Source organism: Perissodus microlepis, chromosome 9, assembly GCF_051167445.1.
Source record: "Perissodus microlepis isolate ML-2025 ecotype Zambia chromosome 9, ASM5116744v1, whole genome shotgun sequence".
Classification (NCBI taxonomy): domain Eukaryota; kingdom Metazoa; phylum Chordata; class Actinopteri; order Cichliformes; family Cichlidae; genus Perissodus; species Perissodus microlepis.
Window position 1 is genome coordinate 27,956,519 of NC_140469.1, and position 26,771 is coordinate 27,983,289.

At 41.0% G+C, this 26,771-nt stretch overlaps 3 protein-coding genes across 7 annotated transcripts in view; all 3 read right to left on the reverse strand.

Moving 5' to 3' along the window:
- The window catches only part of LOC146380674 (disco-interacting protein 2 homolog C-like), a 71,836-nt gene extending 71,325 nt beyond the window's left edge, over positions 1-511 (reverse strand). For all 3 annotated transcript variants that reach the window (XM_084939979.1, XM_084939978.1, XM_084939977.1), the window contains exon 1: positions 65-511. In XM_084939979.1, coding sequence (XP_084796105.1) covers positions 65-143 — 79 coding nt within the window. In that variant the 5' untranslated portion in view covers positions 144-511. The remainder of the gene's footprint in view (positions 1-64) is intronic.
- Positions 512-1,713: 1,202 nt separating this feature from the next.
- Positions 1,714-11,780, reverse strand: LOC146380675 (la-related protein 4B-like). 3 transcript variants are annotated; one of them, XM_084940089.1, is made up of 16 exons: positions 11,715-11,780; positions 8,980-9,117; positions 8,765-8,887; positions 7,615-7,663; positions 7,216-7,352; positions 6,819-6,922; positions 6,547-6,657; positions 6,065-6,334; positions 5,783-5,862; positions 5,506-5,706; positions 4,493-4,562; positions 4,326-4,421; positions 3,729-3,811; positions 3,451-3,520; positions 2,801-2,849; positions 1,714-2,179 (listed from the first exon to the last, which is right to left on the reverse strand). In XM_084940089.1, exons 2-15 carry the CDS (start codon positions 9,074-9,076, stop codon positions 2,829-2,831), a joined length of 1,512 nt encoding a protein of 503 aa, XP_084796215.1. In that variant the 5' UTR covers positions 9,077-9,117; positions 11,715-11,780; the 3' UTR covers positions 1,714-2,179; positions 2,801-2,828. The 3 variants fall into 3 exon arrangements, with proteins under 3 accessions (XP_084796215.1, XP_084796213.1, XP_084796214.1); XM_084940087.1 differs by having other exon boundaries at positions 1,714-2,849; XM_084940088.1 differs by lacking the exon at positions 11,715-11,780 and adding an exon at positions 11,056-11,353 and having other exon boundaries at positions 1,714-2,849.
- A 1,997-nt stretch (positions 11,781-13,777) lies between these two features.
- The window catches only part of LOC146380676 (gamma-aminobutyric acid receptor subunit rho-3-like), a 29,393-nt gene continuing 16,399 nt past the window's right edge, over positions 13,778-26,771 (reverse strand). The window contains exons 3-10 of the mRNA XM_084940101.1: positions 21,687-21,754; positions 20,077-20,300; positions 18,850-18,932; positions 18,554-18,691; positions 18,001-18,153; positions 16,914-16,975; positions 16,124-16,255; positions 13,778-15,013 (exon numbers count right to left, since the gene is read on the reverse strand). Of these exons, the coding sequence (XP_084796227.1) occupies positions 14,711-15,013; positions 16,124-16,255; positions 16,914-16,975; positions 18,001-18,153; positions 18,554-18,691; positions 18,850-18,932; positions 20,077-20,300; positions 21,687-21,754 (1,163 nt within the window). The 3' untranslated portion in view covers positions 13,778-14,710. The remainder of the gene's footprint in view (positions 15,014-16,123; positions 16,256-16,913; positions 16,976-18,000; positions 18,154-18,553; positions 18,692-18,849; positions 18,933-20,076; positions 20,301-21,686; positions 21,755-26,771) is intronic.

Consider the following 26,771-nt stretch of genomic DNA (forward strand, 5'->3'; position numbering starts at 1 on the left):
AGGGGGAGGAGAGGGGAGGCTTTTCTCCCTCGCACCCCTCGTGTTTTTTTGATCCATTTCTTACCCTCTGACAGCTCCAGCTCCAGCTCCGCCAGCCGAGCTCGGATCTCCAGCGGTATCGGCGACGCCTCGCGGTCCGCCATTCGGCTCGTACCGTATTAAGCACGTCCCCGGTTCGACTGTTACCTCCGCTGCCGCCGCTGCTGTATCTCCTCCTGCCTCCTCCTTCTCCTCCGCTCGGAAAAGGAGAGCTTCTCCTGGCGGCCCCTCCTCGGCGGAGGCGCGTGAAGACTGCGAGAACAAAGAGGATAAATGTGGCTCTTGGTTTAACGGGGGCCCGCCATGACGCCCGCTCCTTGAATCGGTAAAGACCCCGGTTTCGGTCGGCTCTCTACGCTGTCGTTGCGGCGGTTGTGGCGGTGATGATGATGATGATGATGAGGCTCGCGCAGCCCCGGTCTCAGAGCCGTTTGCAGCTTCTTGCCGCTGGTGTCACGTGACTCTACGGAGGAAGGAGTGAAAAGGGAGGGAGCTCCGCTCATCACCGGCAGGGGGCGCATCAACCAACCACACCTACAACGCCCAAATGAACCTGTATGGGAGCCCAAAAGTGGCACAATAAATACATAAATAAATAAACTCCTGGTTTAATTACACATAAATAAAAATAAACATTCGTTTCTGTATGATTATTTAATCTATTACTATTTATAAGTTCAAATCAAATGGGTTTTTTCTTTCACATTAGGAACATTAGGTAATCATTTCACTTGTATTCATTTTGAACCCTTTAAAATAAAAACTGCAATTTTTTTATTTGTAGATTGCAAAAAAACATAACATTCAAGCGTAACCTATATTTTCTTTCATTTAAATGGTTTAAAATTAGGATACACAAAAAAGCACTCAAGAAAAGTTTATTCTACCACCTAGAAATAATTTGTGCCTGTCTTGTCTTTTGCAATGCAAATTTTGTTTACCTTAATATTATGAAAGTTGTTTGGTTCCTAGGAACAATTCAAAGACCCCAACAACACTCAAAGTTTTGAGGGAAAAAATTGTAGAGCTGAAACTCTACAATAAAAAATTTGTGGCATATCAAGTTTCAGTGCCAACTTTATTTTTATTACTCACTTTTTAAATTAATGAATTTAAAATGATTAGAAACTACATCGTAGATTTCTAAAACAGTTTTCTGTTGGGAAACAAAAGTTGAATAACTTTGAATAACTACGGAAGCGCTGCCTGATCAAGCTGCATAGCTTACATTCTAAAAGTGCAGATTTATTAGTCATGTTTGTTAAGTTTTAAGTCAAACCGCTGTCTGCATTTTGGGTAGTGATTTTTTCCAGTTTAGCACATAGCTTTTCTTCTCCTTCTCTCATTAGCCATTACTTTTAATGTGGCTGTTCTATATTCCATGTTTGTGTGTAAAAACTGAGCCTCAGCAGAATAATATCATTAATATTAAAGGTCAAGCGCCCTTCAATTAAGCACAGTATGATTGAATGAGCATAATGTGCCTGTGACACATAACTGAGCATCAATTTGTCTGCAGAATGCTGTGTATTTCATTAGTATTCTTCATCTCATTCATTAGGCCTATAGCCTTCTGAGAATCAAATCATCCTCATTGTAAACAAGTGGTGGTGCCAGATAATGGAGTAATGAGTGTTATGATGTTACTCTTCTGCCATCTGCTGGTCCAAAGAAGGAACTAACGTAAAGGGTGCCGCCTCTATATTTAAATGTTAATCATGGAGAGGATGATTGGATAGAACAGAATAAATACATACACAAGCAAAACTTAACTTCAAAGGCACTTCTTTAATAGTTGTTCAATATGTACAGTCTGTTCAAAGTAACTTTCCACAACCATGCCCACTCTGTCTCCATGACACCTGTTTAACATTTAAAACTTTATATTTCAAAGAAAAGAAAAATGGCTTCATTACAATCAAATTCAAGTTCTCACATACCTTTCAAGTGCTGAAACAATGTTGTTTATAGACACACAGTAAGTACCCACCCAGCCAAAAGGGAAGAAATGCACTCCTGTTTAAAATAAATAAAACTTTTTGAAAGTAAGGGAAACATGCTTTTGATCAATTTAATCCCAGAACTAGAAAGATCAAATCAGTTCTCATTAAACACACTGGCCCTTGCAGCTCTCTGGTATCTAAAAATGGAAATAATACAGCTGATCAGCAATGATATTAATGGAAAAAGCTTCATGTGTGTCCACAGCAGTCATAGATAACACAGATGTATGGGTGGAGAAATAAAACAACAGCACTAAAATAAGTTCACAATCATGGCGGAACGTCTTGTACAACTAAGAAAACATGTAACACACACAAACAGGACGAAAATAATTGGCGATGCATCAGGAAAGCAAGAAGAAATCAAAAAAATGGAAGCTCACTCTCAACAAACAGACCTAAACTACAAATCAAGAAATAAAACAGAAATTAAAGTAGCAGATCAAAATTTACAGATCTTCCTGTCTAAAAAACTGAAAAGTTGGTTTTGCCAAACAGTCGGAGCCCTCTGCCCACCCCAAACATCCAGACCTGGATTAAGGCGATTTAAAGGTTAAATGTGTTACTCAGTGTAGTATAAGAGATCATTCTTTATAGTAAATATGCAGCCTGAAGGCAGCAATTAAATTTTATCTTTCAGACACTCATAACACCTTAACAACAAAAAACTGTCTTTTCTTCATCTCATTTTATCAGCGTTTCCACTGTGCTGGCTCTGGTGCATCACCCCAGTTCTGTGAAGGCAGGACCCGACTTACTGCATAAGCCTCTCTTGCAGACCTCGGCTTAGGTCAGTTTCCTGGACTCCTGGCCAAACAGAGTAAAGATGGGGTCAAACTCACTATTACACCTTTACAACATGTGTTTGACTGAGTCATTTTTGTAACTGTGAGACACTTGCTGCTGCCTATCTTGGGCAGGTCTCCCTTGAAAAAGACGTTTTTAATCTCAATGGGATCTTCCTAGTTAAGTAAAAGGTTAAATTAAAAAAATAAAATGAAATATGACTCTAAAACTGTGCATCTGTGCTACTTTTGATTTTTTTTTAACTTCCTTTACAAAAGTTCATTTGTTGTATTTTTATCTTTTGTTACTATCAACCCCCTTTTGTGATTTATACCTTTTTACGTGCAGTTTAGAATTACCAAATACCAGCTATCAAAAAAAAATGGCTTCCTGTTTCCTTCCAAGTGTTTGGTAGGTGGACCTAACAGATGTAGGTGCAGAACAGCATTTAAAGCGGACATGCTGGAATGATGCAGAAGCAACTCTGCGCCAATTCCTTCATTCTTTAATTGAAATAAAAAAATTCAAATACTGTAGTATAGATAAAAGTTATGTAGTGAAATAGTAATTCAGTTAAGAAAATGCATTTTAACACCACAAAGAAGTTGAAAAGCAGTCTCACAGTTACTGGTTCCTGTGTGTGCTGAACTGGTTTCTCTTCAGTGGTCATCTCTGAGGCTTCATTCGCAGCCCTGCAAACACAAACACAACTATCTCAGCACAGACGGCTGGAAAACCGCTGCTTCTCTACTTTTCAGATATCTCATGAGCCAAAGTGAAATAACTGTAGAAGCCTGAGCCATAGACTGTTAATCATATCAACTGTAACAGTGAGCGGTATAGACACCTTACATGTGAAAACAGAACAGAGCTTCCAGCTGCTGTGTCAGAGATACTCACTGCTCTGAGACCAGCTGAGGCTGCTGTGAAGGTGCTGCCTCTGAGGCGCAGGAGCTGCTGCTTTGTAATTCACTCTGTGAGGACTTAAAAAAAATCAGAAAGAAAAAAAGAAAAACAGAACACTGTTCATTCATCACTTCATGTTCATTCATGTACTTTAAGTACATAATGTGACAATCGAGATAATCTGCTTCATTCTTACAAAGAATGAATGCACTGACCGACACAACAACATGAACGAGCCTGATAGACCACAGAAGACGAAGCGATCCGTGGTTGAGACAAACAACAACATCTAAACATCAAGAACATCTTTGAGGAGGTAGGTGTGTAACTGCCAAACTACAGCCAAGGTGCAAACCAAAGGCTACATTAAAGAACAAGAAGGTCAGATTACACGTTAACAGACAACATCACAGTTACAGACACTGTGTCTTTGTCCAGCAGATTATCCACATATGGTCAGTATGGCTGGAGTTTTACAGTGAACAGAGCCTCAGTTGCTCTGACGGCCATGAGCCCAGGTGAGCAGTGTGTGTGTGTAATACAGAGGGACCTGGTTGCCTTGGTGTTACTGTTAGCTGGAGGAAGACTTGCCATGGTAGAGGCTGGAGGAGGAAGAAGAGGGAAGTTCAACATTGTGAGCTCAAAATGGGGAGACGGCTGATGAGGAGGGGACTGACTCTGTGAATTCTACACAAACAGAAATGGTCAGTATGCTTTCTGAACAAAGTGCACATACACAACGCTCAGTGGTGACTTACCTGACTGCTTCGAGTGGGTCGCTCCCAGGACCTTGCGGTCCCTCTCCTCCTCTGGTTGAAGTTTCCTCTCCTTCAGGGACACACAGGAAACACAGAGCTCTGACGAACATCTGATTTATAACTTTATTAAAGAACAAGCGTCCTACAAGTGTAAAAAATGTGACAGACAGGGGTTTGCCTATAGTCTGAGAACCTGATGATGACGTTTAAATCAAGTCTTTTTAGCCTACTGTGGCTGTAACTCGTCTTTGCTGCTCTAATTTTTATTGCTTACAGTTTGTTATCTTTGAAGCTACTGTTGTCAAACCTCCACCCTTCCAGGTCAGGTTCATGCCATACGCATAATTCTTGGCTTAATTTGGATTTTAATTCCCCTGAACATGTCTGATACAGGCAGTCAGTGAGTTACTGTTCTGAAAAGAGGAGACGATAAACACACGCTTGCTGAACGTGTGTGCGATTGTGTCTGCTCAAAACGAGCTGATTATGGCAGAGACGTTATAAAAGAGACAGGGCACTCAAAGAGAGAACTTCTTAGGTTTCTCTTGTGTTTTCTAAGCCCTTCAAAGTACATTTTCCAAAGGTTAAGACCTGGTTTATTAATATCATACAGAGAATACACATCTATTTGTTTGCTGTTTTTCTATCTTTTCGTGTACAGTGTCTCGACCCTATTGTGAAAAGAAAGTAAGGACATTAGGGGGAGTAAAGTGGAGCATGACTTTGAGTTTATTTTTAGCTGCGGGGTTCCATGATAACAGTGCCAAAACTGTCCGATGAGTTACCGCTCCATCTGACTTCATATTAGTGTGAAATGAACCAGAAGGAAGAGGTCACCATTTTAACCCTGTCTCCGAACTAAATGAACAGTAAGAGTATAAAGAAAACATGCCCTTATGTCATATCCTATCTTCACTACATAAACTATACTAATGAACTGGGCATAGCAGGACTTGAGAATAATAGAGAATAAAAAAAAGAGACATCTGAAACCTGGACTGATCTTTTGTTACCTTCCCTGCTCAGTGGGAGACGTGACCTGTTTGTTGGGCTCCTTTCTTCTGCCTCTACTCGGAAGGCGCACCTTTGCGCGCGACCGTCCTTGACCGGGCCATGTGGGAGAAGAGAAACAATCAGATGGCTGCTCAGATGAGTGCGAGGAGGCAGGCTGCTGGGACTGCCAACGGTCACAGTATGACCAACTCGAGCCTCTCCTGAAGAAACAAACAATAGTCTTCACACTGATGACATCATAAAGTGTCATGACATAAGAGGATAAAAAGGAGCTACCTGTGGCTGTGTGGGTGGTACGGTTTGAAAGCAGAAGCTGCTGTGAAGTGATCCACGAAGTGGTTCATCAGTAGAGGAGGCTAATGATGAAAACAACAACCGCTTAATCAGAGAAGGAGCCAGAGAGCTCCTCACACACATTAAACGACACGTTAACACTAACGACATCCACAAATCACAGGAAATGAACAAAAACAAAAATGCTAATCTGTTTAACACTGATATAAAATTAAGTGTCACAAATAAATTTTCCAGGCACAAATTGATCTTTAACGAACTCACTTCGGCCCAGTCTTGGTATCCAGATGCAGCAGTCCACACCTCACCGGGGACTTCGTTTAGCTGTTGTGTGGACACGTGGGTCGGGCAGGACTGCTGGTAGGTGGTAGCGGGGGAGTAGAAGCCATAATAGTTGTTGCACTGGTTCTGCTGGGGGTGTCGGTAGCTTTGAGTGGGAGCCAAAGCAATGGCTGCTGTTATTTCGGCCTTTATCCTCACCATGATGGGTTTTCCCTTAAACACTCGAACCTGTTCTCTAAGGTACTTGTAGGTCTGAAAACATGGACTCAGATTATTTCAGTTATTGTATTATCAGATCTCCTAACAAAGAAGGCTAACAGGAGCACTTTTTAACAGGACTGCTCTCAGGTAGTCATATTTGTAGATATTGACTATATAACAAACCTAAATGGCATTAGCCAAAAAAATGTGCCCAAAAAAAGCAGCAGTTAATTTACTTCTCTCCTGGACCGGCCCTTTTCTACCTGTTCTGCATCGGCTTCTGATTTGAAGGTGATGAACCAGTTATCGTTGCTCACAAACTCACAGGTCTTGAACTTAGGCAGGTTCTCCCCTTCAAAGAGAGCTTCCACCTCCTGCACAGCAACAGCAATATCAAACACACACAATTTACCTTTAAAACTCCTTTAAATAACAACACATGTCTCTATCGCCGCACGTGCAGGTACATGTAAGGACAACACCTGAACTAAAACTGAGGATTTTGGTTGTGTTGGGGTATTTTGTGCAGTCTCACCTCTTGAGGTGTGGTGTTAGGAATCTCCCTCAGGATTAAAACGCACCGGCTCGGTCTGGGCCGGACTTTCTGTCCGCACGGGGAAAACTGGACCAGCGGCATGGCTGTGGGAGAACAACAGCAGAGTGTGTTTCAGGACAACAATAAACCCCGTTCATCACTCTCATCTCTACACTAGAACAGTTCCTTCTAATGTGCATCGTCAGAATACCCGATTTAGTTTTTGAACACAAAACCAAACAAAACATTCCTCTTCACTAATCCCTATCACGATCCTGTGGTTTTGTAGCAAAGGAAATAAAGTCTGATCCATGTACATTAAATATTATAACTCAAAACTGACACAACCTCTGGAGTTACTCTGCCTCCACCTATACCCACAGAAACAAACACTGACATCTGAGAATATCGGAGATGAGGTCCAGGTCTGTGGTGAGATTCCTGATCTGGTCGAGGCAGGCCAGAGCAGAGATGGAAACATACTGGTTGCTGTCCATCTGAGACTTGAGATACAGGTCATTGCTGAGTTGCTCTCTGAGGAGGGACGGAAGAACTGCTGAGAACACTGATACATGCTGGCGATGGAGGGGTTACCAAAGATCACAGTGCATATATTGTCAGATTAAAGAAATTTAAATGTCCCACTCGGGTATTTAGGTTTACATATAAGTGCACTTATAAATGGGTCAAACTAAACTACAACCACAGCAAAAATACTAAACCATATGTCTTTTAGTTTGTACCAACTACAAGTAGTGGATCTGTAAAATAGGGGGTATGTGTGCAAAGCTAATACCTGTTCAGGTAGGACTCCAAAACGGTCCTCAGCTCTTGTCTGATCTCATCTGAAATCACAGAAGTCATTGGTCCCATTTGTAACTTTGAATTTGAGAGATTTTGTTAAGATGAATTTCAGTGTTTCCCACAGACTTCGATTCGACTGACTGAACTGATGCTGGTAAAAGCAACAGGCAGCAGGAATTGTTTGGTTCAGTTCTTTAACCTTTAAATAAGTCACTGTGTATTTAATGTTTTTTATTCTTAACTTTTAAATCATAGTGTGTTTTTGTTTGATGATTTTAAAATCTGTGATGACTATAAAACAAACTGCCCCTCAGTTAGAAGAAAGACACCCTTGATCTGTGTGCCTGTGTGTCGCAAAAGGACGCTTTTTAAAGGAACAATACTTTTAGATGATTTTAGTTTAGATGATTAACTCCTGTTTTTGTATTTAAATGTGCATACTGTGTGACAACTAAACTCCTATTCCAGTGAGTCTCTCATGCTGTGACTGTGTCTCCATTAGCTCAGCATAGCAGCACACGATCTAGTTCTCCACCAGCAGGTGGTGATAATCTCAAGAGCAGAACGAGGACTACTGTTTCCAGTTGTTGGGGGTCTGCCTGACCGTAGGAGATCCCCTCTGGAGGAGTAGCTAAATGATTCCACCACAACAGTAACACGCCATTCGCTTATTCTTTTCAGGGTCGCAGAAGCCTATCCCAGCTGTCATAGGGCGAGAGGCGGGGTACATCCTGGACAGGTCGCCAGTCTGTCGCAAGGCTAACACAGAGACAAACGGCATGTCTTTGGACTGTGGGAGGAAGCCAGAGTACCCAGAGGGAACCCACGCAAACACGGGAAGAACATGCAAACTCCACACAGAAAGACCTGATGGGGGAATTGAACTCAGGACCTTCTTGATGTGCGGCAACAGTGCTAACCACCGTGCCACCGTGCTGCAGTAATACGCCCAATGAGCAAATTGGTCAGGAAATTGAGAAATTTCAAAATAAAGGGAGCTGTTGAATCAAATTGTCTCTTTTTAAACACATTTTGCCTCAACGTAGCTCGCAGCCCAAGTAAAGCCAACGTGTGTGAGAAATACCGGATTTTAAAAACACAGCTGGATGGACTTCAAAGAGAAACTTAATTCAGCTTTGTACCTGACACAGGTTGGTCACAGGACTCTCCGTTAAATATGTGAGTGTCGGCTCTCAGTGTCTGATATTCCAGTGCGTTAGGATCACCCAGGACCATGTTCTCCTGCTGAAACACTGGTATATATCCTTAAAAAGAACACAAATAATAAATAATAACTCAACAATATCCAGCAGCCACTAAAATGCCTGTGTATGGAAAAAAAGCAGATCTAGCCTACCTTCCTGAAGGGTCAGATTGTCATGGACCAGCCATGGCTGCTGAACCTGCTGGTAGGCGGGGTCAGGGTAGCTCAGGTAAAAATTGTTGTGGTCCATATTTAAGGATTATTGTTGAGGCCTGGAGCGGTGGCAGGTTCCTATAATAAAAATGCATAAATGTGCACCATATTTATGAGCCTATTAAAACCTACAAATACAACACCTTTGTTATTTGAACCACAGAGAAGATGGCAGAGAATAATTGTTGTGTTGGTTCAGAGGTGCAACAAAGATCAACAAAATCCATGAAGCCAAAAAGAAATGTAGCTCAAATGTTAACCTTGTATCCACTCTGTGTTTAAATGTTTCTACTAATTGTGATCCTGTGATATCAAAGCATTAACAGGAAGTTTATGTACCTCACCGTTCAGTCAGACTGTGCTTATGCATCAAGGACACTTGTATGAACAGTAACATGTTATGTAACTTCTTAATGCACAATAGCTGCTTCCAGTTGTCCAGTTGCTCGATTTTTGCCTGTGTATGAATGAAACCACGACACATGAACCAAATCCTGTTCTTACAGGCTTTTTCTTCAAACATTTAGCATGTGAATGTTATCTCTCAGCCCAGTCAGTCGGCATACTGAGTGAACACGTACAGACTGAATGCAATCTGTGTGCCAGTCCCACATGCAGGTCCCCTGAGGCATCACTGTGCTGTAGGGATAAGCTCCCAGCAGAGCCATAGAGGATTGGAGCTCTGAGACAGATTCTGGGATTTGCTGTGTCGATACACTTCCTGCTCTCACCCTGCCCAGGCTCGGCCTCAGACGCCCCCTGAGCTCAGCCTTCCAGTTCACCTCCAGACCCAGTTCGATCCAGGAGTGGGGGCAGAGAAGACAGATGAAGGAGTCTGCATCGTCTCCCAGCAGTTTAGAGACCATCACTTATACCTCTTTCCTTCTCTACCTCCTCAGGAGCAGCAGCAGGTTCATGACCCAGGAAGTGAATCTCGTAAGATGAAGTTGAAGCATAAACATCGATCTGATTGGGGTCTAAGGTAGCCAAGGTGTAGTCCTCTTTGCTGCTGTGTGTGGTTGTCCACAGCCAACTGAAACCACTGATCTCAGGATGACTTAATAATGAAAACCTTTAAAAATGGGTGAGTCTGTCTTCTTCTTCTACTGTAATTATTTCTAATTGTGTAGAGAAAAAAAATAATCTACACGCCCTGAAAATGAAATCCCTCAATGGTTCTGAGTTTTCTTCATTTTTGTCCTCTCTCCCCCATAGTGTGCGTTGTCCTGCCTCCCTATGCTCCCCCTTTTTCCCCTCTTCCCCACAACCTCCACTTTGTCATGGGAGACCACTGCCACCCCCCGAGTTCTTCCTTCCCGCCAAAGTGAAAAGTGATCACTTATAAGTGGGTTGCTTAATTGGGTATAAAGATAAAGACCCAAACGAATATTGTTGTTGCACCTCATGGCGACTGCTCAGCTGGTGCTGTATAAATACACCTGAACTAATGAGGGTCATTACATCTCAAATCATCACATTTTCACAACATTTTCTGCTCAGCCACCTCTGATTTCCCTGAAAAGTTTATAGTTTAAAACCTGGTCATGTATAAAATGATTGCTGTGAAATTTTGGCTTCATATATCAAATAATTTTCTAGAGATTTTAAGGCAAATTCGACTTATTTTTCCTCCACACACTAAATTCTGAGGCAATTTTTGAACTTTTAAATAAAAAAAAGACTGAAATTTCCAGACATTTCTTTTGTAAATAGAAATAAATCAGGATCTGCAATTTGGGGAAGATACATAAACAATCACTAGTTAAAACATTTAAATAATTAAAACCATCCTGTCCCATGTAAACCCCATCTTTGAGCTCATACTAACAAAAACAGATAGAGCAAAATACCACTAGACACAACATGCATATCACAGTTTGATTAGAAAACAACATCTCTGCTTAAACGGTGTCAAATGAAGAAGGCAATACAAAGTAGATCATATCCCCAGATACGCGTTTTTGTGCACGGTGCCTCATCATTTCACCAACATCCCCACACATATTTAATACTCACTGCCTCAATAAAAGAAAAATCCCAAAACTCAAAAAAGGTCCAGGAAAAAGGGCTCTGGCTGAATTAAAACGTGTTTTTAGCACTTTCGAAAAACAAGATAATAAAAAGCAGCACTTTGAACACACCTTAGCGCTAAACCTTGATCTAAATAAGAACTCAAAGTCTCTGAGTTGGGCGTGTTGATGTTACGTTTCTGTGCTCCGGCCTCAAATCAAATCAGCCTCGATGGGCGGAGTGAAACTGACTGCACCGGCCTTTAAAGACACACACCTCTGCAGGTGGAAGTCAAGTTAACCGGGATCAGACCCTCATCCGTTTAACACGAACCGTGGACGTTAACAACCGTTGTTAACGTCCGTGAAGCTAACTTTAACGTTTACGGTGCTAACGGCCAGTATGACATAAAATAAATATGTTTTTAATACTCTCATCAAATGTTTATGCATTAGTGAAATGTAGCCACTGTTAAATATCCATCTGAATATAAATATATAACATATAATAATGCCGATTCATAATACTATGTAGTCATATTTCGATATAAAAACGATGAAATATATATTTAACCTCGTTAATGTCACACTGCTGGAGCTTAGTTTGTACACAAATAAGCTCACCCTCCCTGAGGTGTTTTCATCGTGTGAGACACAGAAACTCACCCGTTACCTCTCTGCTCTGCTCCCGGTGGATTTTCTTCCGCAGGTTTATTTTGCTCCGTGAACTTTGCGGCTGCCATGGAAACCGTGCTTACAAAATGAAAAAAACTTTTATTCCCTCCAATAAACTCACATTAACTCCTGTATAAAAAAGTTTCTAATACTCTCACCAAATGTTTATGCAATTCTGAAAAGTAACCACTGTTAAATATCCGTCTGAATATAAATATATAAATTATGATAATGCCTATTCATAATAGTAAGCTGTCATATTTCGATATTGTAAAAAATGATAAAAATATATATTTAAACTATTGACAAAAACCAAATAAATGAAAAAATGAAATAAAGTTTAAAAAATTGCAAAGCAAAGCTAAGTTGATATTTAGAGATATTATCTTAATAAAATTTGGGTTAGGCCAGTGGTTCCCAAACTTTTTTTGCTGGGCCCCCCTTTGTTTTACAAGAAAAATGTGCCCCCCCGCGCGCACGCACGCACGCACGCACACATCCTCCAACCACACACACATATTTTGCTCCATTGCGGTTTATTTCACACCTCAAACATTTAGTAAACAATTAAGCAAATACAAGTAATCTGCAATAAATTACAGGTAGTAAGAAAATAGACTACTAACTCTTTTACGCTACGTCCACACCTACACGGGTATTTTTGAAAACGCAGCTGTTTCGTCCACACGTAAACGGCGTTTCGAAACACCGAAATGTCTGGGATTTGAACCGGGGGAACAAATCGTGGCAGGATCAGCCTGATATTATTTGTATCCCACTGTAACTTTACTGTATAAAGAGCTAACATCTCCAAAATGTCAGGAGTAGTTAGTTATTACAACAAGTGTTTGTGAACTAAAAATCAAGAATGTGGGATCCTGTTTGTCCGTGATGTGGAGAGCCCAGCGCTGCTCCTGATGCAGGGAAAACCAATCCTGCAGTGGAGACCTACCTCAGCACTTGTGCAGGTGAAACCAAAGGGAAGATATGCTTCACCATATTTTCTAGTCTTTGGCTTAGAATGAAGTTGGTTTGGAAACAGATTTAGCAATGCTTCATCTCCTGCTTTGCGTTTGTGTGGGCGCCCAGTGCTAGCAATGACCAAGCGTTGTTTTTTCTTTTCCCCTTTCACACTGCGCCCCCCCCCCCTAGGGGGCGGGCCCCACACTTTGGAAAGGTCTGGGTTAGGCTATCATTTGACGTTTTAGTTCAGGGGTGTCGAACTCCAGGCCTCGAGGGCCGGTGTCCTGCAAGTTTTAGATCTCACCCTGGATCAGCACACCTGAAACAAATGATTAGCTCATTACCAGCCTCTGGAGAACTTCAAGACATGTTGAGAAGGTAATTTAGCCATTTAAATCAGGTGCGATGGATCAAGGACACATCTAAAACCTGCAGGACACCGGCCCTCGAGGCCTGGAGTTCGACACCTGTGTTTTAGTTGGGTCTGATAAGGGCGAGGAGAGGGGGATATTTAAACTAACAAATACACAAACAAAAAACCCTTTAAAAACGTTTCTATTGTGTAATTTAAATGTAAATTTGCCTTTTATATTTAACCTTAAAAGTTAAGCTTTTCATTTTTAATTCTTTATTTTTCCATTTTATCTCTGCATCAGTGTTCCTATAATGTATGCCGTTTCTTTTTTTAATCTTTTGTTTCTTTTTATTTTTGTTTTGATCTTATATACACAAACCTGTAATTTTTACAGAGCAGTTAGCTGTCAGCTCCCAAGTAAGGCTCTTAATGCCAACCTCAACAAGCAAACTGTCAGAAACTCAAAATAATTCAGACAAAGAAACAAAAAGGAGATAATCACATATGTTATGGTGTTGAACATGAGGTCAGATCATGTCACAGCAGAGGTTGAGGGGTTAGGTGGGCTGTAGACATTTTTCAGATTTCTAAATGGGCTGCCAGTTTATGGATGCCCTAGATTAATATAGCTATAGAGTATAATATCATATCAACAAATGCCTTTCCATTATCATCAGCTTGGAATCTCCACTATGCATATACTGGCTTGTGGCCCTGTATAAATTGGATGTGGAGGATGGAGCTGCGAGGCAGGAGGACAAGAGGAAGACTGCAGAGAAGAGTCATGTATGTGGTGAAGGACATGGTTGGTGCAACAGTGGAGGATGATAGGAGACAGATGATTTGCTGAGGTGGCCCTTAAGGAAGAAGACGTACTGCACGCTCAGACACTAAAACTCAAAATTTTAGTATAGTTCATATTTTTTTTTTCCACGTACAACCATAATACCAAGTTTTTGCAGAACCCGTAAATCGATCTTTTGACAACTTTATATAAAACTTCTGTTTTATTGTTTAGGACAAGTTAACAAAATACAACTTTTAACCCTTTACACTATACTGCTTGTTTTACCCAACCACCACCTGTTGTACCCAACAATATTTTCTTGTTAATGCAAATATGTAATAAGCCATATTTTTTTCTCAAATAAAAATGAATCCAGCTAAATATTTCTGCCCGTACACTCCAACACTGCAAACAAGAGAGAAATTAATCAAGAAACACACCAAATTACACTTAGTGTTTGCTTTGCTCCAATCACAGTGTTCAAACATGTTTACGCTGTTTATGTCTAATTTAATATCTTGTAGCTAAAGAAATCGATAAAGATATCATATATCAATAGCACATATTGATATGAACTTTGAGCTTTAGGCTACGATGACGCACAAAAAGAAAAGACATGTACAAATCGTCCAAACAGAAAAAGTCTGACTCTCAGGATTTGAAGCCCCTCTGATGAGATAAATGCACAATTACAGAGTTCGTACTCAGGCTGAGGGTCCTCGAGGGTTTTTATCTCAGCTCTTCAGCAAAGAACATCAGCTGGATGTAGCTGAGGCCCCTCTAACCGAGAGCCATTTCAGTGAAGTCTCTTCGGACCTCTGTCGAGATGAGGAATCTCCTCTGCAGCACTCAGACTCAATTTGTAGAGTATTTGGTGCTGGATCAGGAGTACATGCTCCAGTAGATGGTGTTGAAGAGCAGGTAGGACAGAGGGAAGGCCAGTCTAGAGTACGAGTCGATCATGTAGCTGTTGTTGACCAGCAGGTCCACGTTTTCACGTACAGACCGCTGCCGGCGAAGCCGAGTCCCCTCCGTGGGGCGCATGTCTGAGCTTTGGGTTGGCGATGTCAGAGGGTCAGAGGTCAAGGTGGGTGCCAGACGGGGGAATGTAGTCAGCTCAATATCGTTGTCGTGGAAACACCCGTCAAAGGCCATTGCTTGACTGGCGTTGAAGGTGGACGGGATCTTTAAAGGCAAAGAAAGGAAACGAGCAGGTGGAGATTTCACCGACAGAGACCCGGCACTCAAAAAAATCTTGAATTACAATCTGAGGATTAATCTTTAAAAGCAAAGAGGTAACATATAAATAAAAGGCGGGACATCTCTTAAAAATTCCATTTTGTGGCAAAGACAAACGTTTTAATCATTTCTTTAAATCAGATTTGAGTGGTGATCAAACATGTGCAGTTTTAATGCATCAGTGGACACTTTGTTTCAGATTTACACAGAAATCCAAATTCCAACATGACATGTAGAGCTTATTGAGATACTTACTGAAAGAGCTAATAACAACACAAAGCAGTTTAAAACTTGTGGATGTTTTGAAATGACAGGAAATGTTCACCTGACTGCAGTTTCTTTTTAACTACTTTTGACATTTTAAAGATATTTTTGCAAAACGTAATGCTTGCTTTTGCCACAAGGTGTCAGTGTTTCACCAGGACGATTCTTTTTCTCTTGAGTCCTTCAACAGTCCAAAACCTCCTGAAGACAGTAACCGCTGGAGATTTTCATATTTTAAAAGCTAGGTTGAATTTTTGATATTTATGATTAAAACTCCTCAAATAATAAACTAATGATTTCAGCTGTTTAAAAATATGCTCCACATTCTGAAGTACTTTGTTAATGCTTTGAGAGGCCACTTTTCTTGAAACCTATTGACTCAATGACTGACTTTTCACACACATGAAAGGGAAGGTTGCAGCCAGTGGTTACTTCCAATTAAACTCGAGTTTTTCCCTTCCCACTGTTGCTAAACTGCTTGCCCAGAGAGGGTCTTATGATTGCTGGGTCTTTCTCTATGTATCATTGTAGGGTCTACCTTACAATATAAAGCATCTTGAGGCAACTGTTGTTGTGATTTGGCGCTGTATAAATAAAACAGAATTGAATCGATACTCTGGCTCCAAAAAGGCTCTCACGCTTTGCACGAAAATGTCAAAGTTTGAGTAAATCTTAGTAAAGATCCAAGAGGCAGCTGGAGGGTTCTGTGCAGCACATGTAATGGCCCTAATTGGCCACTAGAGTGGCCTCACTCTTTGCACAGTAATAATCCCCCTTCCCCCCTGTGCTGACCTTCCCCCTCTTCATCTTCCTCATCTCCTCCAGAGTGGTGCAGTAGTTCACGGCTGCATATTCAATCACAGACAGGAAGACAAACAGGAAGCTGGTCCACAGGTAGATGTCCACCGCTTTCACGTACGACACCTGGAAAGCATCGCACATTTTCACATATACAGGGCCACATTTAATATGGTTCACGCCTTTGTCATTTATCTATTTATATTTTAAATTTTAACCTCATTTTTTTTCCTTTGTTGCCATTTTTAAAATGGGGTTTCAACAGACTTTATAAAAAAGCCTAAAAACAAAAACAAAGCAATGTACAGTCAATGGTATATCCTCCTACTTTAGTTACAAAATAGAAAAAAGTGACAAAATTGCCATCCCAGCTCCTCATTTTGCATAATTCTAGTGTTATCAATGTTAAAGATAAGCTGTAAAATGTATATATTGTATATTAATTTATAACACATTTTTGTTGGTCTTATCACATATTTAGGAAATGGTATTATGGCAAATAGCAAACGGCGTCGTGTTTATACAAATTATGAAACTTTCAGTTCCCAAATGTGATCTTGATCTTTGCACTTTTCTTCCACGATTAAATTTGTTCAGTTTAAGTCAAAGAAGGATCTTTTGGGCTATTTTGCTTCACACAAGGTAAATAAAAATACTGCAAATGCAAAAAATTTAAAAGAAATTTGACATTGGCTTTGATATGCTGTTAAATTCCTTTCTGATCATCTGTTTTGGTCACCCAGAGCCAACATAGGCCTCCTGAACTCTCACAAACAGCTGTTACCTGAGGCATCGAGGCGGACACTCCTGTGATGATGGTGGACATGGTGAGCACTGTGGTTATACCTGCAGGGGACGAGAAAACACAGACAGACTTCAGATATGACATTAAAATTCTTTCAAATAACATGTGATGTTTGGTGAAGACTGGCTGTTCTTGTTTTGTTTTTGGACATGAGTGTAGACACCAAGAAGCCAAAAACTGCAGTTTTTCAAATTGAGGCTGGCTTCAAAATGAATCCTCCTCCACAGACTGCCATGTTAAAGCCTTTACAGCAGAGATACACGTGATTACAGCAACTCTTCAGAGGGTGACATTTCTTTGGAACTCATCCATTTACTGTTGTAACTTTGATGAGCAGGTGTGCTGACACACAGAGGTGTAAGGTGGTAACCGTCTGCTGAGCCTTGGCTCCACCAGCTGGAGTCACTGAAATGAACCTGTGGACTGTGATTGTGTTCGTCATGCCTGCTGGAGAATTTTAATACAATTATTTAAAAAAAAAAATACTTGCTGTGAAGTACAGAGCATCCGTGATGTTTGTTCTTCAGCCTGAGTATGTGAAATCCTAGTTTTTAATTGGTCTGTTAGCACTAATTAACAGGTATCTCACTCACACAGTTTATAGATGGAGCTTGCTAGCATTGACTTAGCACTCCACCTGTTAATATTGTAACTTTGACTCAAAACAAACTAAATACACTTGCTTCAACTTGACCCGGGTTTTTCTGTCTTCTGTGGTTTATATAACTCTGTATAAGATGTGATGAAAAATACAAATAAATATCAAAAATATCCATCAACTGTGTCAAATTGGTCTTGATGCAATAGGTTTTAGATTCATATAAATGTTATCCTGGCAGTATCATTTGTCTTGCAGAGTGTAGGATAAAATAGATCAATGATAGTGTAAAATAAAATGTTAGAGCATCACTGAAGTCATTAGGCTTCACCCCAATAAAGGAACAGAACAAAACGGCACTATTTACAGGTTTAATGTGCCTCTTTAACTGTTGTTAAAGAGCTAGGAGAGAGCAGAAAGACTGGGATTTGAGGTGGTTGTACTTAGGATTTGGTTAATGAATGATACCCAGAGACACTCTTGCAGGAACAGCCCGTCTATCGATCCAGAAGGAGACCCAGGAGAGGACGACCATCAGCATGGTGGGGAAGTACGTCTGCAGCATGAAGAAGAAGATGTGCCTCCGCAGAATGAAGGTTATGAAGAGACGGTTGTACCAGCCTGACAAAGAGAGACAGAAAAACGTCAGTCTTTTCAGCAAACTGTGACACTTGATGATAAGGTTGGAGTTCCTGTTCATCCCAAAGGTCTCTAAAATCACTCTAATCTAAAAGAATATATCTACAAGTAAAGAGACAGACGTGTCCATATGTTTGTGACTACTAAATATGAATCTGCTCCCACTTCCATTATTTTATGACACAATCTTGCTAATGACCTACTAATTGTATTCAGCTGTGTTGCAGCAGGGACACATGGAAAAGTTTCAGGACACTGGTCTCTGAGGACTGGAGTTTGAGACCCTGCTTTAGAGCATAATGATCTGTACTAGGACTTGTGTTTTGTCTCTAAACGTGAGTACTCGCAGATGCTACAGGTACACAACCTGTGCTATACACACCGGTGCTGCTGTAGAAAGCCAGGCCATTGGAGGCTTGGAAATGCTCAATGAAGAACTGTGACAATACGATCTCATCCGTCCTCAGAGAGTCGTTGCCATTCTTCCAGTAAAGCATCAGGTCATTCTCGTTATACGCGTCTACAGTGAGAAACAATTAGAAACAAAGGGAGATGGAAAACAGAAGAAAGACAAGAACTGAGGTCAGCTGACATTTTCCACCTTTCATTTATGTGTTACTTTATGATTAAAGAACGTGAAGTTTTTATTATTGTGTGTATATACTGAATGTGTCTTACAGCTCTCCAACTCCAGCGAGCAGTTCTGTGTGTCCAAAGGGAAGCTGCTGAAGTCCATCGAGCAGAGAGCCGTCACAGTGACCCTGAAACACCCACACACACAGATATAAAACAGCTTCCCCTGCAGCTGTCCCTGCACTCCAGATAAAGTTCATCGTGACAACTTGTTCGTTCTTACAGTTTACTCCCTAGAAACTCAAGCAAACCAAAGTAGAGTCAGAAAAGTGAAAATAGGGCAAAAATAGGGAAACAAAGATTAAAGCAGGAATCTAAAAGTTTTTTTTTTTCGTAGCTGCAACAATTTCTGTTTTGTCAGTTTGAGCTGTCACATCTGATACACACTCACCAGATAGTTCAGATAGTTACACTTTGCTTAATACCAGACGTCCTTTTTTCAGAAAATAATGTAATTCGTGGCAGAAATTTGTTCCTTAGAGATTTTGGTCCAGTTGTGTGAAGCTATTGACACGGTAGCTTCCCGCTGTTCCTGCAAATTAGCTGGCTGCAGATCCGTGATGCAGATCTCCTGCTCTAACATAGAGATGTGGTCATTGTGGAGATGGAATGATCTGTACATTTATGCCGTTTCTGAATGTTGCATCAGAAATTGAGACTTCTCAGACCAGCCATATTTTTCCTAATGTCTGTGAATTGTAGCCTCAGTTTCCCGTTGGGCAGAGCTGCGCAGAGTGGCAGCTGATCGGGTTCTCTTCTGCTGTAGCCCATCTGCTTCAAGCATGTGTTGTGCATTCAGTGATGCTCTTCTGCAGACAATCACCTTCACATTCACATTCATGTCACATTTAAAGCCACTTAAATACCGTTCTTCCTCATTTTGATGCTCAGTTTGAACTTCAGCAGGTTGCCATGTCACTGTTACTGTCACGTCATTGGCTGATCAGATGTCTAGGTCAATGAGCAGTAGAACAGGTGCACCTAATGAAATTCCTGGTCATCTTATAAACCATCAGTGAGGCTTCTGAATAGTTTAAGGGATGCTTGGTTCATAAGGGATGCTACAGACATGCACAGTGCAAGATGGGATGCTTAGAAAAATAATAATTACTTACTTATTTTATTATATGAAAAAACCCCTAATAAATCAATGTTTTCCTGACACCACATATATTTAATAAAGTAAACATTGGCTGCACTAAGCTTCAGAGGATTTCATCGTCTTCTCTGCAGCTTAGCACTTCTGCATCCACCTGAACACCTGCCCTCTACCTGACGCTGTAGAGGATTTTTCCATCAGGGTAAACCCGCAGCATGATGTTCTCCATGGTGGTGTCGTGGATGAAGGAACGTTTGGAGTGGACGAAGAAGACGTCAGGAACCCAGATCTTCTTCACCAGCCGGGAGTCAAAAGTCCTGCTCTGGTTGTTTCTAGACGGGAACGCCAGCCTCTCGTCCTTCCAGTAGTGACGCAGGTACAGAGTCATGGTGAAGTCCTACAGACGGCAGACACACACCAGAGAAACATATACTTCTTATGTTTCTTTAATTTTTATTCATGTTTTTCAAACAAGTTTGAATTCATGGGAGATCTGGGGGCTCAGAAAATGTGGTTCCAGGCAGAGCCTGAACCGGGGTCAACACTTCCATTGTTTTAGATCAGGCTGTCATTGCAGCACCGTCCTGTTCTCATTCATCTCTCTTGGCTAAAAGAACTTTTAAGTTAGACATGGCGCTGACTTCAAAGCTGGCCACTTCAGGGATCAAGAGCCAGAGAGTCAACTGACAAACAGTGACGTCAGTAAAACTATAAAGTCATAAAACTATAAAGTCATAAAACTATAAAGTCATAAAAATAAGTCATAAAAGTAGTTACAGTTTAAGGAATCTCTTTAGTTCAGTTTGTCTACATGATTTTATTTTTACCGAAAGGTTATGAAAGAAGGGCAAAATATGACAGCTTTTGGTGTAATTTGTCTTAGGAACATTGTTTTTGGCACATCAGAATGACTTATATGATCTCATTTAGGTGTGGTCTGGCAGCGCTTTTAATACCAAACTCTAAAACGCAATAAATTCTTAATGATTTGCAGCACAATGCACAAAGAGGTTGACACACTGGTTACATTTGGCAGATTTTTTTTTATCCTGGATGGCCCTCCTGATGCAACCCCAGAGGGATCCTGGGAGGAGAGACAAAAGCAGGAAGTGTTTGCCTGTTTAGTAAATGTGTAAATTATTGAGCCACTGTTGGCAGCATAAAGGCCGTTGATCTAAAATACAGTGAAAAGTTCATAATTTAAGCCCTCTTTGTGTGCAAAGCAGTCCAGCAGGTCTGACTGGATTCTTTTTAGGCCATATCTGGGCCACAGGCTACATTCAGTATTTGACACAAATGGTTTGAGGCCCTTTTAAGAACAGCGCCAGCTGTTTGGCCCTGATTCTGCAAACCTCTGTTAAACACCCCAATAGTTTATTTAATCTACTAATCTGTTTATTTATTTTACAGTGTAAAAACTATTGTATTAAGACATTTAACCAACATTTTCAGGAATATATTTAGGCAGCCTCTTTTATGATTATTTACTTGTGACCTTCCTTCATTCCTGTTAGTCACACTCCCTTTCTGATTACTGGTCCAATTAGTATCTCCTGTGTTCAGTTATCCTCTCACTTCCCGGGCTTCCTTTTTTCTCTACTGGATTTATTTGCCACTTTCCTAAATCAGGTTTAGCTGTTTTTATTCGCCTTCCTTCAAAATCCTACCTTTCATGTATGGATCTTGCTATTTCTTGTCTTTCCTATTTTTGATTTTTGGACTTTTATTGTGACATCTTGCATTTGGGTCCTTTCCTCTGTGACATGCCATTAAAAATCCTCACCATGTTGACCTCTGAGATGCTGTCGATGCTCTCCACCTGCACATCAATGCCTACGGGGATGGGCGCACCTAAAGCAAAGGCATGGAAAGTATTTCATTTTAATGCCATTAACTCATAAATCAGTGCTAGTAAAGAAATTCAGACAGTCAGAACTGTGCAGCTCAAGCTCTGCACATATTTTATGGGTGTCACAATTCTGTGTGTGAGTGGGGGGTGTGAATGGCGGAAACCGTAAAAAGTTATAAACTTAGATAGACTCGGCACATGGGTCATATTTCATGGGTTTCGCACCACCCATTTAATTTAAGGTTTTCTGGAGCCTATGCCAGCTGTCACTGGATAAGGCACACCCTGGACCCTCATCATCATCTACTCCAGGGTTAACAACCATCAACAGCCAAACATGTCAGTGAAGGTTCTCAGTCATCCAGTTTTGTTGTAGTCAAAGGAGCTTGCAAAGAAAAGCGTCTGGACTTCTTTAATTTTCGTAAAGACGTTTCACCTCTCATCTGAGAAGCTTCTTCAGTAGTAAGAGCAAATGGTGGAGAGTCCCAGATTTTTAAGGCTTATGGGAGTGTCCCCAAGGGGGTCATGGACCCTCTATTGATCCTCTATCTAATCACAACATAGTGTGTGTGGTACAGTGTAGTGAGGAATGCTCACATCTCTACATTGGAGAGACCAAATAGCCACTTCATAAACGCATGGCACAACATAGAAGAGCCACCTGCATGTAAAGGACAAATGTCACTCTTTCGAGGATGCCAATGTTCACATTTTGGACAGAGAGGACAGATGGTTTGAAAGAGGAGTGAAAGAAGCCATTTATGTCCACTGTGAGCGACCATCTTTGAACAGAGGCGGTGGTTTACGACACCAACTGTCTGCCATCTATAATCCAGTTTGAGATCCCTTCCCAGACGCCTTAACGCCCACTCACATCCTGGGCCATCTGACCTCAAGAAATCACATGATAGTGTGGAGCTAGGTTTCACAATGAGCTGACCCGAACCCCTGGCTGATTGTGACCTACACCTGTTTTCACACCTTGCTCGTGTGATTAGAAAGAGGATCAATAGCGGTCCATGACTCCCTTGGGGGACAATCCCAAAGGGCTTAAAATCTGGGACTCTCCACCATTTGCTCTTAGAACTGAAGAAGCTTCTCGGATGAGAGGTGAAGAGTCTTCAAGAAAATTAAAGAAGTCCAGATGCTTTTCTTTCCAAGCTACTTACACCATCAACAGTCAAGTTACAACCAGCCTGTTGGCTGCAACAAAGAAGAGAGTCACAAAACCAACTGTATAGGGACAACCAAGTGTTTACCACAATAGTAATAATATGTGTATGCCTGTGTCAGTGATGTAATGTGGTGCATGGATGAGTTGTCGAGTATATGCCATATAATGGTGTATGGACACCAACAGATACCATCTGGCGACATTTAACTAGCCTCGCAAAACACTGGCACTTCCTGCAGTCTCCTGCATCAAAACACAAACACGCACGCACGCACGCACACACACACACACACACATATCCCACGAAAGGCCTCGGGCTGTAACAGAATGTAGGATCTACATCTAAGAGGCATGTCTTTGATCCGTGTGAGGAAGCAAAGGAAGAACATGCAAACTCCCCACAGAAAGGCTGTGAAAGTCCTGGGTTTGAATCAACACCCGGGACAGTTTTGCTGTGTTTTCAGGCACAAACCCACAAACCCAGGACACAAACTCCACCCACAGATTTAATCAGATGAATATGAGCTGTGGTTTTGTTGAAGCATGTTCTTGCCAGCAAGTTGTATTTCTATCATTTGACAAATAATCTCGTAACTCAAAGGTAGATTGTCAAGTTTAGGACAGACTGAGCATTTTTGATAGAAGCCTCAGATTGGAGACATCTAGGTGCCACAGTTGTATCACCACTGGGAGGCAAAAGAAAAACAACATTAGGCAATAAACACAATCTCATGTATTTTAATTTTTTATTGTGCGTTCCATCAATGACACACATATGATTAGTGGTTCCTGAATGCCAGATAATGCGCACAGGAATTGATAAGGAACTAGTTTGTGCTGCTGTCAGTCAGAATCTAGGGTGTAAAACATCCACATAAATGCAGGAAATGCCTCGACTGCAACATACCTATGTTTGCATGCACCAAGGTGCAAGAGCCCTTTAATCGCTGCTTGCAGCTTTAATTGACATTATCAAATTGCAATAAAAACAAATGTAATATAACTGTCAACAAAGAATTCTAAGCAATAAAGTTGGACGAATCCATGCAGTTATTGCAAGGCTGGACCATACTGTCATACGACACCAACACACCAACAGACGTTCCTGGAATCTCGGATCTAATTTGTCAACTGAAATTTTTTTTAAGTTTCTCACTTAGTGAAACACATAATACACACAGTGGAGTGCAAACAGAAACACAGCTCATAGAAATCCACATGCCTTCACAGTTAAAGGAAAAAAAGAATAGAAAACTATCCTGTGATAACAATAAAAATACTATTTTTAATGTGGACTCAGTACTGATATGTTTAAGGCACTGAGGCTTTTTTAACAGCACCGGAAGCCTGCCTGAAAAAATATTAGTGTCTGTTTGATGTCCTACAGTGAGATGGGATAGAATAAAAACCGATAATGATTTAACAGCATATCAGGATCAGTCACTTCTCGTTTATTGCTTTAATCCAATCACCTGTCCTGACCTGGAAACCTCATTTTGTGTTGTGACATCCTTTGTCTTTGGCACCAACTCACCTGTGCAGCCATTGACATCTGTCTTCATCTCTCCCGCCCCACCCCATCTTCCTCATCAGCAGATTGTTTAACGGCTCCTAAAAAGGCTGAACGCACATAAACAAGCAGAACACACATAGCTGGAGGGCTCTGCGACCTACCAATGATCATAAAAAACACCACTTAAATTATGGTTACTCACTCACTGTTTGCTCCACAAAGCAATCATGACCTGACAAAGTTTAGGAAAGAAGTTTGTCTATCCCATAACAGTGCCTAGTGGCCGTGCTCTCCTTTGGAATTCTATACTGTTAATTTTAGGATATATCCACAGCTGCGACCTGCAGACAAAACAGCTCATTCCTGCGCCGACCACAAGCAACAACAATGATTTCACTGCCGTTCTGCTGGAGAAAAATGTTTCCATTCATTTGGAGGTAATGTTAAAAGGTTAACAACGAGGAGAAGGAAAACCAGCTCCGACCACTCTTTCAGCCTGTTAGCGTGTGTTGCCATTCTTAGATGTCTTTATTTAATCCGGGCTAAATTTGGATTAAATGGGAATGTCTTAGGACATCTAGGTTACGGTATAGAAAACAGCTGTTTTCAGTGCAAAACTGCTCAAAATATGTGAACTTTCCATTTCTGCTGTTGCACTGTGACTGGAGTGGGTGGAATGTTTGTGTGGGTAGTGTTTTCTTGACATGAATTGTCACAGTCTGGCAGAGGCAGACTGTATGTATTATGAAAAGGACCCAAAATGCAGACACCATGAAACAAAAACTTAAATGTTAACAGAAAGCGAGCCGTTTTTTAAGGCTGGTGAAAACATTACAAAACAAAAGGCAGAGAAGAAGCTAAACAATAACCTAAACTGGGAGAGCTAAGATAACATAGAAACCCAAAACATGAACCCTAACACGGACACAAAAATACCTGGAGCACAGAACCTGGAACCATGACACAAAGGACAACAGACGACCTGACAATGACACACTGAAAACGGAGGACTTAAATACACAGCAGGTGATTGGGGAAGTGGGAACACATGGAGGAACAGCTGACTTACATGAGCCTAATGACAGGACAAGGGAAGTGAAACTAAATACAATGAACAAAGAACACACGACTCCTTCAAAATAAAACAGGAAACATGAGACAGACATGATAATACAAACTTGATAACATAAGACACGCAGCATGAAACAAAGGGTGAGGGAAACATAAATACAGGGGAAGAAAACACAAGGAGTCTAATAACCAAATGAACTTCGCTAATCTAATGAACTTAAACATAAACAACATCCAAATAAACTAAAACTTAAAACGCTGGGTCAACAGACCCAGGAACATGACATGAATAAGGCTCCATAATTCATGATTTAAAGGCCTCAGTATGAGTCAAGCTACATATACAGTAGTAGAGTTTTAAAATGAAGAAGACTATCACCCACTTTATTGTTTTAGCAAAGTCCTGCCATACTTACATTTGTATAACTATATATCAGCGACCTTTTATATAGGCTGGAAGCAGAGAGTGGTTAAAAAGGTGGTCTCAAAAATTCCCATCATATTGCAGTTTTGCCTGACATGTTTTCATAGCAATGAAACTGCATTGGCTACCTGTGAATCCTCATGTTCACATATCAAGTCAGTGAACATATCCTGGACAATCTTTCTTTCTGACACTTAGAATACAGTTAATGAACTTCAGTGTTTTATTCAGTTTGACCGGAAATGAATGACGGGGTGTAGAGGGGTGTTTATCGAGGTTGGGGCCATTTTCACACAGATATGTGAGATCAGAAGTCTTCAGGTTTTGATCCCTAGTTGCCAAAAAACCAAAAACAAATGCAGTGTTACAATAATGATGTCACTATTCAGACCTTGAAACTAAGGCCATATTTTTTGGAGATAATTTATCTGAATTTCAGGAGTGAGACCACACCTCCATACAAATGCAATCCAGCTCTCCGTCTGTCTATGACCCCCCAATGACATTTAAATTAGCTGTGATGGATCAAGGACACCTCTAAAACCTGCAGGACACCGGCCCTCGAGGCCTGGGTTTGGACACCACTGCCTCAAAGGATACTGTGCTGGTGACAAGCCTTGTACCCTAAAAAACAGTAAGTTACTTTCTCGGAGTGCAGACTGACAGACCTTGCAGAACAGTTATTGTAATGACCACAAAAAATATAAAAATACAAAAGGTCCAGTTCAAATATTTGGTTTTGACGCTTTTTTTGTTACTGCGAATCAGGCAGAATCTGTGTCACTGCTTCCAAAAATTCCTATTTGAACCAAGAATTTTGAAACTAAAACTTTGCTA